Here is a 14,558-nt window from a genome sequence, read left to right as displayed (position 1 = left end):
GGGGGTGGGAGGGATGGGGTGGCTGGGTGATAGACATTGGGGAGGGTATGTGCTATGGTGAGCGCTGTGAATTGTGTAAGACTGTTGAATCACAGATCTGTGCCTCTGAAGCAAATAATACATTATATGTAAAAAAAAAAAAAAAAGAAGAAGAAGATAGTAGGAAGGGAGAAATGAAGGGGGGACCTTGGAGGGGGAGACGAACCATGAGAGACTATGGACTCTGAGAAACAAACTGAGGGTTCTAGAGGGGAGGGGGTGGGGGGATGGGTTAGCCTGGTGATGGGTATTAAAGAGGGCATGTTCTGCATGGAGCACTGGGTGTTCTATGCAAACAATGAATCATGGAACACTACATCAAAAACTAATGATGTGATGTATGGTATTAACATAACATAATGAAATAAAATAAAACTAATTTGGAAGAGGTTAAACGTGAGTGGTTTATATGTTAATATTTTGACAAGGAGAAAGGGAAAGAAAGTAAATAAAAAGTAGCTCCAGGATATAAAGTTGAGGGAGGGCTTTCTGTATTATTTAGTTGTTGTTGCTTTGTTTTAATTAATGAGGGGATTATGATCAAGTTCATAGATGCATGGGAAGGACCTTGTTGTGAGAGAGAATTTAAGAGAAAAACAGAGGAGAAAATGGAAGGTGTGTGATACTCCATGCAGAGCTGGAGCTGAGATCAGGAGCACAATTTAAGATGTTCACCTTGAAAGGAGGACCAGACTTTCAGCCTGAGAGACTGGAGGGGAATGGAAATGAATGGTTGAAATCACGGAGAAGTACATTTTGTGGAATCATGAGGCGATTTGCTAGAATTAGTGAAAGCTGAATTAGAAACAGGTGTTGGTACAGTAAAAATCTCTGTTCCACATACTCATGATGGAATCCACTCTCTGAAATGATTTTTCAGCATCTTAAACCCTGTCTTCTTTTTCCCCTAATTCTCAGGCCTTCCCTGCCTTCTCCATGGTAACTAGTGGTGTTTGTTTTATATTCCCTTCTGTAATAGCTAGTACTCTAAATCCTTGTCTTTATTGCACTGTAAACAAAATTTATCTCTATGCTTTTCTCCACCACTAGCCTCTTCATCTCTGTACCTTTTGCAGCAAGCCTTGCAATAGATACATTGTGAGTCAGGAAACATTGAATAGAAAGCAGCTAACATCTACTGTTTGCTGACTCTGTTGTTGGCATCAACATACCCAGAGCTTCCTGGTTCAATTTTATGATCATTTTTCAGATTTGGGAGACTGAGTTAATTGCACAAGATCACATTTAATAAGGGGTAAAGTCATATTAGACCACAGGAAGTCTGACCCCGGAATACTTAGTCTTCACTGTTATCTTTATTTTTTTTCAAGATTTTATTTATTTATTTGACAGAGAGAGAGAGCACGCACGCACAAGCAGGGGGAGCAGGAGATGGGGAAGCAGGCTCCCTACTGAGCAGGGAGCCTGACGTGGGGCTCCATCCCAGGGTCCTGGAATCATGACCTGAGCCAAAGGCAGATTCTTAACTAACTGAACGACCCTGGCGCCCCTCCACTGTTACCTTTATTGACTCTCCAAAAAGTCATTGACACTCAGATGAAAGTTGATGGGCTATGAATTTCTCAATCCCAAATTATGAACATATTAATTCTTTCAGATTTTCCCAAAATGAGAGTTAGGTTCATAATACTTGGAGAGTTAGAATTTCTTAGGTAAAGAATGGTGACCTTAAGGTACTTAATATTGATCACTCTTAATATCTTTATCAGTTTGTGAAGATGTCTGTAAATCACTGGTTTTATGAAACTTTCCTTAGGCTTTAGCTATGTTGAAAAGAAATAGTTATATGCAAAATTGTGTGAGGTCAATTTAGATAATTTTTTAATTAATACTTACAGGAGCTCTTCCTTAATAATATCTCCGGTGTTATTATCAGGATAAACACTCTCTTGAGGGTCTTGTAAAATGAAAGGAAAAAAATCTGCTGTGGCCACTTTTAAGCATGTCCTTTAATAACTCAGTCCTCCTGGATGAGCTGATGACCTGCCCTGTTCTCTTCTGGGTCTGCATTTCTGGAAGGTGGAAAGATAACTGTTTTCTAAGACAGTAGTTCTTAAACTTGAACATACATCAGAATCACACAAAGGAGTGGTTACAATGCAGGTGGCTGTGTTCTACACCAATAATTGTAGACTTAGTGTGAAGTGGACCCTACCCCGGGGGGTGTAGCTTCAGTGGGAGGTAGTACCCAAGAACTTGCATTTCCAGTAGGTTCTCAGGTTACACTATTGTTGCTGGCTTAGGGTCCACATTTGGAAAACTACTGTTTTAAACTACAGATGTCATAGCTTCAATTCTCAATAGCAGTAATAACTTTCATGGATTACTGGCCTTATCATCTCATCATTTCCTTTGAAAGTGAGCTCAGATCATCTCTTTCTACACAAAAGTCATTGTTTCTAGTAAATATGTTCTAACACTGAACTGGTTTATATCCAGCAACTCAGTAAGCAATGCAACAGTTAATTCAACATGGGGATATATTGTGAAACCTTTTTTTTTTCTTAAGTGCTCAGTGTGTTTCACTTCTTTAAAGTATTTTCACTGGATGCCAGTGCATGTAACCCTCCCTGTCTTCTTATCCACAGGTATTCCTCTATCCACCTTCACAGAGCCTGACTCCTCATTTAGCTTTTCTCCTTTCGAAGATAATGTGAATCTTATTTCTATGTCACTTAACACATAAAGTATATATATTCATATAACCCTGAACATATAACACCACCCTAACCACAACCATCGGTGACAACTTCCCTGGTCATTCTCATATAATATAAGCTTATATTCACTCCTGCTGAATAGTGACCAAGATACACCTTTGGATTTATCTTTGACTTTAATCTGAGCATCTGGACCATACTCTTTAGGTTCCTATATGTAAAATTGCTGTAATTAAGTCACCTTGAGGGACAGATTGACAACTATTCCTATGAATTACATTGTCCTGTTCACCACAGGTATGGTTTAAAAATGTTGCTTATTGTGTGTCTTGTTTATACAAGTTCAGAAGATAAATTTCATTCAGATCTTGAACCAGGAATCTTTTCTTTTTTCATTTTTTGTTTGTTTAAGAAGTTGGAGTATGTTTAACTCACAGAAACTATGAAATATGAAATTAGTATTTCTTTCCTTGCTTTGTTCTTGTAAAGATCAGAGCCAATTTATGGCCCAACTACCAACTGTATGGGCTGTAAAAACATTTCTCTGCCACCATCAAAATGACAGTGTGCCATTTGTTTATATGCCACAATTTTCTCATTAAAAAGAGAGAATAAACTATAATACGTATTTCTAAAATTTGCTTTAAAAATTTCTAAACCCAGTAGGAGGTACATTTTGAAAGTGACTATTATGCATTGCTCTTTATAACATATATATTAAAGTTACTTAGTTTTAGAGCCCATCTCTTCTACTTCATTTTAGGAGTCCTGTCATCTGTTAACCCACAAATCCAGATACTTGTCCTGGAGTCTAATATCAGAAACTCTACATCTCCAGGGTATTATAGATTAGACAGGGTTTACTACTTTGGAGGAAGCATGCCTTCATAAAGGGATTAAATTAACCTCTGTGGCCCTCAAATGCACTTGTACTCATGTGACATTTCATCTTTGAACAACATACTTTGTGCGCGCACGTGTGTGTGTGTGTGTGTGTGTGTGTGTGTGTTGTAACCATAAGCATTATTTCCTTGGTGTTTGAAACTTTGCCTCAGTGAATTTTCTAGGTTGATCCTACTTTCATCTGTTTCAATAATGCTTGCAACTACATCTATTGGTGTGAAGGAAAAATTTCACCAGACATGTTATAAAACAACAAGGAAGACTGTATTCAAGACTATTGAAACAGGGGTGAAGACTACTGGAATAGAGGAGATGGATTAAACTCAACTCCACTGAAACAAAAGGTGGGAGGATTTTTAAATGCTGGAGTAGGCTAGTGGAAAAGTACTAGAAGGTATTAGGAGGGAGGACAGTCAATGGGATTAAGCCATCTGTGCGTCAAAGTGGTCCATTCACTTTTCAAAGTTAGGCTCCTACCCTCCTATAGAGACTACGGGATAGATGCACGATCTTCTTCAACGATTACTTTTTTTTTTTTAATTTTTTTATTGTTATGTTAATCACCATACATTACATCATTAGTTTTTGATGCAGTGTTCCATGATTCATTGTTTGTTCATAACACCCAGTGCACCATGCAAAACGTGCCCTCCTCAATACCCATCACCAGGCTAACCCATCCCCCCACCCCCCTACCCTCTAGAACCCTCAGTTTCTCAGAGTCCATTCAACGATTACTTTTTAAAGGGATGGCTCCCAGATGCTTGAGAAGGACATTTCTTAAGATATTCTGGTTTGTAGGAGATTTACATCTCAGAGGGGCAGAGAAAGAATTTACAGTTGCATGTTTTCTAAAAGTAAATTTAGCTGTAAGAAAAGGGAGGTCAGGGACCTAGAGTTAGGAAGAAACCTGTCTAATATTTGGTCATGCTGAGGGGAATATTTAGTTGGTCTCATCCATGGTATTGACTCTTCAAATTTTCACAGGACAAGAGAAGATAGTTAAGATAATTTATGGGCGCCTGGGTAACTCAGTCAATTGGGCATCTGCCTTCAGCTTGGGTCATGATCCCAAGTCCTGGGATTGAGCCCCGAGTCCAGCTCCCTGCTCGGCAGGGAGCTTGCTTCTCCCTCTCCCTCTGCTCCTCCCCCCTGCTCATGCTCTCTCTCAGGCTCTCTCAAATAAATAAATAAAATCTTTTTAAAAAAGATAATTTGTATAAATTTCTAGGGAATACAAATATTTTTTTCTTGGTCATTTAATATACCCAGGTTATTTTTCTTGCTCTTTAATGTTAAAATGAAGGAATATATGTAAATGATGTAACCCTTGTTTTAATTTAAATTGAAATGTGCATGGATCTGGTCATAATATTTTGTGTATCAAGAAACAAAACGAACAAAACAAACAGTGATCTCATATCACCGAACATGGGCAACAGAATGGAAGGTAGTAGATTAAGGAAAACATCCGTGGCCTCCAATTATGGCAAACTAAGTTACAAAGATTCTTTCCTTCTCAACAAAAACTTGCTTTACATCTATATATGAATAATAAAATCCAAATGAACTAGAAAGAACTAGATAACATGTCATGACAATTGTGATGCAGGTGAGCAACGCCAACCGATTTATTTTCATAAATATTATCTCATATTTTGCCAGTCATAGAAACCAGTAAAAAAGAGATTTTCAAGAAGGAAGAAGGAGTCAATAATGTAAAGTGATAGGAAGTACAAAATGTAAGTGATACATAAAAATGGAAGAGAACTGGAAAAAATCATTATGTTCATTGGTTAAGAGGTTATTGCTAACCTTTGAGTCTTCAATGCTGTAATAGCACCAGTAAAACCCGTGTGTGAACTGGCCAGGTGAATGAGTGCAAGATGAAACAGTGAGAGTAACTGGTGTTTCACTTTTTTTTTTTTTTTTTTAAGAAATATGCCACAAAGAGTTTGAAGGACTATTAGGGTTAAGAAAATTTTTCTAAGTTTAGATGTGACCTAAATAATTTTCTACTCTAAGAGTAAATAGCATATGGAACAGAAAATATTGAAATTTCAAAAGCAAGTGGATAACCAAAAGAATGCTGGGCATCAGGGTTTAGTGAGAGAGGTTGGCAGATGGGCAGAATGAGTTTAGAAAGGGAAAAGGCCCCAGCTTTGAGACATAAAATAAGGAAAACAAGAAAGGTAAAGAAAGATTTTTAGTTTCAGTTAGTCTCATTGTTTTCATCCAGTTTTTACTGCTAGGTGATCGATTCCATAAATATTAAAGGATGTACTATTTTCAAAACAACTTCAAAAGAACTGTATTTAGCACAGGCCTTTCAAAGCTGCACTTCATTTGATAACTGTTTCTAGTCCCGGGTCTTTAAAAACTAACAAAAAATATAATTCACCCTGGATACATTCTTATTTCTCATAGTGAAAGGGTATTATTAAATTTGATAGGAAAGGTAAACTCTACCTGCTAATTTGTGACATCATAGGGAGGTAAGTTGTGCTGCTTAATATTCTCTTATTCAGATAACTGGTGCAAAGACATCATGCTGTCAAATACCATTTGTGTTGTAGCTATTGTATGAAAATGTTTGTGTTTATTTAGGACATTGTATAGTAATTGATTGATAATTGGTAATTGATAATTTAGGTCTGAAATGATAAGAATGGCAAAATCATAATGATATGATATTGTTTGAGTCCACTTCTTTTCCCTTTTCTCAAAGTAGGGTTTACATCAAAAAGCAAAATTTGTACCTATCTAAAAGATCCTTTCTTACTTTTAATTCCTACCCAAAATACTTACCTGCAGTTATTTTATTGAGCAAGGACATTTAAAAGACAATTAAAATTCAACCATACTTTGCTTAAACAATTTGAATGATTAACTATAGTAATTACCTTTGAGTAAATTCATAAAATAAATAGAGCCTTGCTACTTCATAATTAAGTAGAACCCCAACTTCCTTCATCTCATTCTTCATTCAGATGATCAGGGGTGCTATTTTAAAGTGCTTTCAGGAAATGGGTGTAATGATTTTGTTGTTGTTGTTCTTGCATTATTAATGAAATTTCATTCAGACTACAGATTGGCAATTGGAGTTGTTAGATAAAGGGAAGTGAGTATACGAATTTTCCTAATAATATATACCAAAAAAAAGGCCTCCCCACTCCTGTCCATCCTCTAGAAGCTTTACTTCTTATAATAACATTTTAAGTGCTTTTTTATAACAACGTAAAGTGTAAATAAGTAAATATTGTTATTTCCTCAAGCAACTGAGCTAGATTAAGCCTTACTAATTTATATCAATAATTGCAAATTGTTTAGAAGCTAGTACACTTAATTCCTTTTTAATGTTATTTGCATATTCCAAAATGTGCATTTCCAAGATAGGAACAAACTGATATATTAAATTTTTAAAAATGCTGGTTGGCTGGGAAAGGAAAGAGATGACACACTGCTGTTGGTGCAGATAGGTTTATGACATGGCTCTGAAATATGTTTTATAACCTCAGTGTGCCATTAGATACATCTGAGCTTAAAGATATTTCCCTTTCCTTTAGTTTTCCAGTCATAAATTTTATTTTCACAAAAGAATCACATCTTGTCAATTATTTTGTTATGCTCATAATGGAAATTCCTGAAACATCAAGAATGGAATCTGATTTTAGAGTCTTTTCAGTGATTCTCATCAATTTATAGATTATCTTACTTTATTCTGTGAGATACTGGTCCTGAAAGATGGTCCATAAATAAAGGTTTTTAAAAATATATGCTAAGACCCTGTCTAGGAGTATTGCAGTGTGCATGTTACCATGTTCAAAGCTCTGAGGAGTTCTGCAGGAAAGCAAACTTTTATTCATACAGTCAGCCCCCAAGCTTTATTTGTTGTGCTTTCTTTTAACATGATCCCTCTTGACCATTTTCTGAAATGTTTTGGCCAATACTATTTCAGATAATATAACTGTGCTTAGATGTCAATTTTCTTCGTTCTTTCATCTTTCCTTAGAAATGATTATCAACTGAACTCTAAAGCATGTAAATAAGCCCTTTTGCATGAAATTCAGGCTCCTTACAAAAGAGGGATGAGTAACAGATATTACATTCAATAGCTGACGTCCCTGACACATTATATGACTAGGATACATAACTAGCTAGTCAGTGGCCATGATGGAATGAGGTCTCCTGAGTTTTCTGTACAGAATCCCCTTCCTTACATACATCCCTATATTAATACTGTTTATTCACCAAGTATCATTCTGCTCCCACAACAAAAGCCCTGAACCTTAGAGGACATCAAATCTCTTCTCTTTCCTCTATCCTATTTCTGCCCCGAGGCATGTCAGAAGACAGGACCACCAAACAAAGAGTTAACATGGACATATCGTACTGAATAGGAACAATTGGGATTTGTAAAGTTAATGCTTTGAAATGTCAGCTTTAATTAAATTTGACAAAACTCTTGAATACCAACTCTACCAAGGAACCAGCTTCAAAATTTGGAACAATAAAGAAGAATAAGGCATGACCCCACCCCTAGGTATTCACAGTCTCCTCGAAAAGAAAGACAGACATCTAATTATAATAAGACATTATATATACTATCATTTGCTATTTCTTAAGTTGCTTTGACGATGTAATATATTCCCAACTGTTTATTCATTTGGCATCATGTGGGACTGGCAAATACTCGTTTTCCACTTAAATATTTTATTGTCTTAAACAGAAAATAAGTAGAAAATCATTTTTTTTTATTTGTCTGATGACATGATTAATGATTTCTAGATCCATTTCTGTCAGCAAAATTTTGCCAGTTTTCATGTTGTCCAGAATCCTACTGATATTATAAGAATTGGTATACTTGGAGATTTTTAACTACTTTAACTACTTAGAAGAGTGGACAGTGGTCACTCTGTGTCTCATCGTCCTCCTAAAAGAGATTCTTAGCAGAGGTTAAAAAGCTGACACCTGATATTTCATATATGCAAAGAGATGCTTCCTCATTAAAATTTAAAACATGTTTAATGTCATTTAATTTAATATCACTTTTTTTTCTATCTACAAATTATATTTTATTATGGAACTACTGTGTGCTGTATACTTGTAGAACATTTGACAATCAATCAGTGCATTTAATAATTTTAAGTCTATAGTTACAGGCAGGATACAGTCTCATAGTCTCCTCTTTGTCTTCATCTGTATTGAGCTTATATTCCTGGAAGCCACAGGCGTAGACTTCTCCAAAGCCAGTAGTCTCTCTTTCAAAGATAAACTCAAGAAGTAAGCTAATTTTAAATAACGGAAGTCTTCTTCAGAACTGTAGACATTCATCGGCAAAAATACACTTTTACCTCTAGGGAAAGGTCAGCAGCAAGCCCCACCCAGATCTTTGCAGTGGCTAGAATATCCTCACAACTAACTTGTCAAAAGTGAACGTGGGCCAAGTTTGTATTCAGTTCTCACAATATTAAAAAACTGGAGCCATGGGGTATATGGCAGTGTTTCTAAACTGATCCAAAATAGAGGCTCAGCTTGATGCCAGTTCTTTACATGAACTGCCAGACTAAACAAGTACCTTTTGAGGTTCATCCATCACAATTTATGATACATTAAGCTAAATCTAATGTTCTCTCAGGCTGGTGTTAGGGGATTTTCAATAGTCAGACTAAGAAATTGCATTTGGGGAAAGGGATTTCTCCTTTCTTTTTCCGTAGAATTTCTTTAGTTCTATAGAGTCTTGTTATGTCTATTGGATTCTTGTTATACTCTGGTACTAATCGCAGATTGATTTTAAGCATTTGAAATCTTAACTGGTTAGCAGCAAATGACTTTTAACATTGCATGAACTACTGTAAATTGTTCGCTGAAAAAGAGAGTGTTTAATTATAAATGAAGAAACCTGCTTCCCAGTTGATTAACTATATTAAACACTTTATATTTTCAAAGCTCTACACTATTGCTAATAAGCTGTTTTTCACAATGGGTCTCAGAGGGAACCTAATACTATCACCTCTTATTTTTATAAATGATGCACTTGACCCATAAAAATTAGATTTTCTATGTTGGACCACATAGAAATGAAAAACTAGAATTAGGTTTCATGATCTTAATGTACCTGTGCTTAGTTTACAGAGCCACGATTTTAGTTTTCTGAGGAGCCGAAGTTAGAAAATCAAATAAATTTAACTGTCCGCACTTACTAGAGATGGTGACGTGCACGCACGCACATGCGCGCGCACACACAGAAACGCGGGATTTCCTTTTCCTTAGAACATTTCTGTTCTGTATGCGAAAGTAGGTATTCTGTTATAGGGTAACATAAAACAAGCTCAGTGAGATGGCTCTCCAGTCAAATGATCCATGCTACTTATTCTGATGTTCCTTAACTTTAGCACACTTGCCAGACTGACTTGTCCCTCTTTTCCTTTTTTAGAATCTGTCATTTGGAAGACCGATGCTATTGACACTGGCCAAGTTATAGAGTGGTCTGATACTGAGAAAAACAAATATTTGTAGCAATGACTTCATTTTAAAAGCCCACTTGATTATATTGCTTTTTATAAAAAATATAGTTGTATATCATATTGAATTTTATTTATTAATCATTAGATTTATAATCTTTAAATTTTTTTTACTTTGGATTTTAAAAGTTATTTTCCATGAATAAAGCAGTTTTTAACACGTAATATATACTGGGATTTTATGTTGTTTTTTTTTTAATCTGAGGTTTTGGATTGTTTTTGTTAAGTCTATCTAATCTAATGAGTTTTCAGTTCTCTCAATAGCAGTATCAGTTTAATATGTTATTATGCAGGGAACAGAGCTAAACAATAGTAACTGCCTAGTAAATAAATGGTAGTCACTAAAACATCAGAATTTTTGGGCGCCTGGGTGGCTCAGTCGGTTGAGCGACTGCCTTCGGCTCAGGTCATGATCCTGGAGTCCCGGGATCGAGTCCCGCATCGGGCTCCCTGCTCAGCGGGGAGTCTGCCTCTCCCTCTGACCCTCTCCCTCTCGTGCTCTCTATCTCTCATTCTCTCTCTCTCAAATAAATAAATAAAATCTTTAAAAAAAAAATCAGAATTTTTGTTTGTTTATGGCCACCGACATAATTTTGGAATGAAATTTATTCTAACTGTACCTCCATATGAAGCTATTAATAAATTAATATATACATTTAAACTTTGAAAATTAAGAATTGTCTGTTTAAAATTTTTATTTAGGCATATCATTTTTCTATAGAAATAGAAATGGGAAAGTAAGAGGAAACTCATTTGAGTATTATGGTGCTAACAAAAGTAACTGCTCCTTGACATACTATTTTTTTAGGACTGTTAAAAAAAAAGAAAAAATATTATATGATATGGTTTACTTTGTGTTATAGAATTTTAATTGCAGGGCTGACTGGGTGACTCAGTCAGTTAAGCATCTGCCTTTGGCTCAGGTCATGATCTCAGGGTCCTGGATGGAACCCCACATCAGGCTCTCTGTTCAACGGGGAGTCTGCTTCTGCCTCTCCCCCAGCTTGTGCTCACTCTCTCGCATGCTCTCTCTCTCTCAAGTAAATAAATAAAATCTTAAACAATTGCATTTGAATTACATGTGTGCAATGTGCTACAGAAATTTAATCATCTGAATTACATGTGCACAATATTATATACCAAATATAATATACCAATATTAGGCATTTTCAGCACATTTATCATCCTAGATACAAAGTCTTATTTCAGTGCCAATAAAAATATAAATGTATGGCACTGGATAATAGAATGACATAATTTCTCCTAATTTCATCTTACAGTCATGTACTGATAAAGACATGGTTAGGAATAAATTAGGTTCATAAATTGCATTTTATTGTGGAAAAATGTAACAAATAACAATAGGAGAATGTGATTTAAATATTTATTTTTTGGTGTTTTCATTAAGATTGAAGCTTCACACCTTTTCTAAACAATATATTTTTTAAGATTTTTAAGTAATCTCTACATGCAATGTGGGGCTAGAAGTCACAACTCTGAGATCAAGAGTCTCATGCTCCACCAACTGAGCCAGCCAGGCACCCGTTCTAAACAGTATTTTAAAGGATTCTCTGACAATCAAATTTCTTCACACTTCTAATATATACTATGTAGAGTGTGGTTTTTCTAGACATGGGTATCATAAATGTTGGATGGGTAAACTGGACTGTAATCGATGAGTACACAATTGGCTGTACCAATATATGAGGGTAAGGGTTATATCTACTTTGTTCATCGTGTGTAATAAGGGCCTTATCTAGTACCTAGTCATGAACAGGAGCCCTGTAAATTTTTCTTGAATGAAAAGAAAGATATAAATATCATTTTTGATATTCATTTATCTCTCCTCACTAAAATGCAAACAAAAAAGCAGATGAAAATATTTGGGGCTGACGAGCAAAAAAAAATTAAAAGCAAAAATTTTTAAGATTAAAACTGTATTAAGCTCTAGTGCATTCTTACATAGTTCTATAGATTTCCATGGTGTTTCCTGGCCTTAATGGAATGAACTAAGGAAAATCAGGTTAAACTCAGCAAAGGTTACCCAGAATACAGTTAGAAGGCCTCCACTATCCATGGGCCTTCTAAATTCACGTCATTTTTGCTAGTGTCATTTATATATGGTTTGACGGTAAAAGTGAATGGTCAGTATTTTATTCTAATAATTATGTTGCCACACGTATGCTACATATTGTCCCATAAGGACATAAAGTGATATGAAGGGAAAGGGAAATGAATAGGATATTAGTAAGGAGAAGAATGTGTGTCTATGAATCACTGCCAGGAAAAGGAACAAACCCTGTTGTTTATTGAATCCCACGGTATCACTCAAAGTTCAGAACTGGTACCCTTAGGAGACCAGTAGATGCTTCTCCAGAAGCCTCTGGTAGTCATCACTGCTGACCCAGGCTGTGAGAACAGTACGGACCTTGCACCCAGAAAGCACTGTTAGGATACAGACACAGCATGTTTTCCAAACCATCTGCCGAGAGGTTCCTCTGGCCATCTGCACGAGAGAGCCAGCAAACAGTTTCAACTGGAAACATCTATGTATGGTGGAATAGAACAGTCACAGGAAATGTTTTGAAAACAATTTTCTTTTTCAATTCAGATTATTTCAGTCTATGAAAATGCATTATGAATGTGAACTGACTCAATTCTTACCAAACTAGTTTTGGTCAGCATGTAGGTAAAATTGTAGAAGTATTTTCTTTAATCTGACATTTGTGCAATATTTGAGTTGTCTGAAAAATTGTGCCATCATTAAGGGATGGCATAGATATCAAATTGGGCTTAATGATCCATATTATTACTTTTAACTCTAATACTTGATGTTATATAAACAAGTTGCATCATTTGTTCAAAATTCAATGGCAACAATGTTTAAGTATCACATATAGACTTAAAGCATCTTCTATGTCACTGGAAGATATTACCCAATTTATAAAAATCACTGTTTGGAGTCTCTAAGTGACTTAGGTATTCAGATATTTCCAGATTATTTGAATGAGGTTTATTGACATGCACCCTACTTGGAAATAACAAAGAAACATATATACATTTTATTTCCTTTTGTTTTACTTTGTTTCAGCTCAGAGATGATTACCTAAGTGAATGAATCCTTAACATTATGGAAGTAACACTAACTACGTATGGAATTTTTATGTTTTAGCATTAAAAAAAGGACGATTTTGGATCACACCAGATCCTTATCACAAAGATGACAACATCCAGATTGGGCGTGAGGTGAAAATATCTTGCCAAGTAGAAGCTGTTCCTTCTGAGGAGTTAACATTTAGTTGGTTTAAAAATGGTCGCCCGTTAAGAAGTTCTGAACGGATGGTTATTACACAGACTGATCCGGATGTCTCCCCGGGAACGACAAACTTGGACATCATTGATTTAAAGTTCACGGATTTTGGGACATACACATGTGTAGCATCTCTGAAGGGAGGAGGAATATCTGATATCAGTATTGATGTTAATATATCCAGCAGCACAGGTAAGAAGCATGTTTGTGATGCAGAAGATGTTCACGCTCGGAATGACTTCTTCATGTTTAGCAGACAAAGGTCTTCAGCCAGGCTAAGGCCATTCTTATTCTTTAAATTTCCTAAAACCAAAATCTAACATTCTGAATGCCCAATAAATATCACGTTAAAAGTGATATTTTTATTTTGATTTAGATTTACATGAGATTTCTATTTTTGTGATTTCTACTTTGATTTAGAGTTACATGAGATTTTATAGAAATACTGAAAATTAAAGTAGTAACATTGACTATGATAGGTATCGGCTTCCAGATTAAATGACAACAGTATTTTTTAATTAACTAGGAAACCTCTATAGACTCTAAAATTATATTAATTAATAAAGTTAAACAACAAATGCCTAAAGAGCTAAGACAAATTTTGGAAATGTTAAACAAAATATTTAATCCTAAGGAGAAAATACAGATTTATAAGAAGTGTATTTTCCACCAATGAAAACCAGCAATAAAGGTGTTAAACTTGTAATCAGAAATAACTTTCTGAAGAATCTCAGTCTCTTCACAATGAGAATGATTAAATAAAAAAAAATATATTGGAGTGAAATTCCTTCTTTTAAAGTTAGAAATGAAAAATGTTATCCATTTTCTCTAAATGAAATGTATAGATGAGGTAAATTACAGGATTATGGCATGGGAGGACATGCTAGCTTACCTCTTAGGGTGTTTTAAAGCCTGTGATTCTGTGAGCTGCAATCAGTGTGCATCCAGACAACACCAAAATAGCTTTATTTGTTTTGCCAGCTTGTTACCAGACTGAATTTCAATTTAGGATTTTTATATAACTCGAGGGTGAATAATATGTGTTGAAAACATAGAGCACACATGTAGCCAGCAGACATACTGTTTTGAGAACATTTAAAC

General features: G+C 35.4%; 1 protein-coding gene across 4 annotated transcripts in view; it reads left to right on the top strand.

Moving 5' to 3' along the window:
• MDGA2 (MAM domain containing glycosylphosphatidylinositol anchor 2) overlaps window positions 1-14,558 on the top strand; it is a 799,761-nt gene that overhangs the window by 561,806 nt on the left and 223,397 nt on the right. For all 4 annotated transcript variants that reach the window (XM_073895162.1, XM_073895160.1, XM_073895161.1 and 1 more), the window contains one exon: window positions 13,320-13,649. In XM_073895162.1, coding sequence (XP_073751263.1) covers window positions 13,320-13,649 — 330 coding nt within the window. The remainder of the gene's footprint in view (window positions 1-13,319; window positions 13,650-14,558) is intronic.

The sequence above is a fragment of the Callorhinus ursinus genome, unplaced genomic scaffold, assembly GCF_003265705.2.
Source record: "Callorhinus ursinus isolate GAN/ISIS: 27379988/994484 unplaced genomic scaffold, GSC_fseal_2.0 scaffold8, whole genome shotgun sequence".
In the NCBI taxonomy this organism is placed as follows: Eukaryota; Metazoa; Chordata; class Mammalia; order Carnivora; family Otariidae; genus Callorhinus; species Callorhinus ursinus.
The sequence above is the reverse complement of the archived record's forward strand: the minus strand, read 5'-3'. Positions and strand labels throughout refer to the sequence as shown.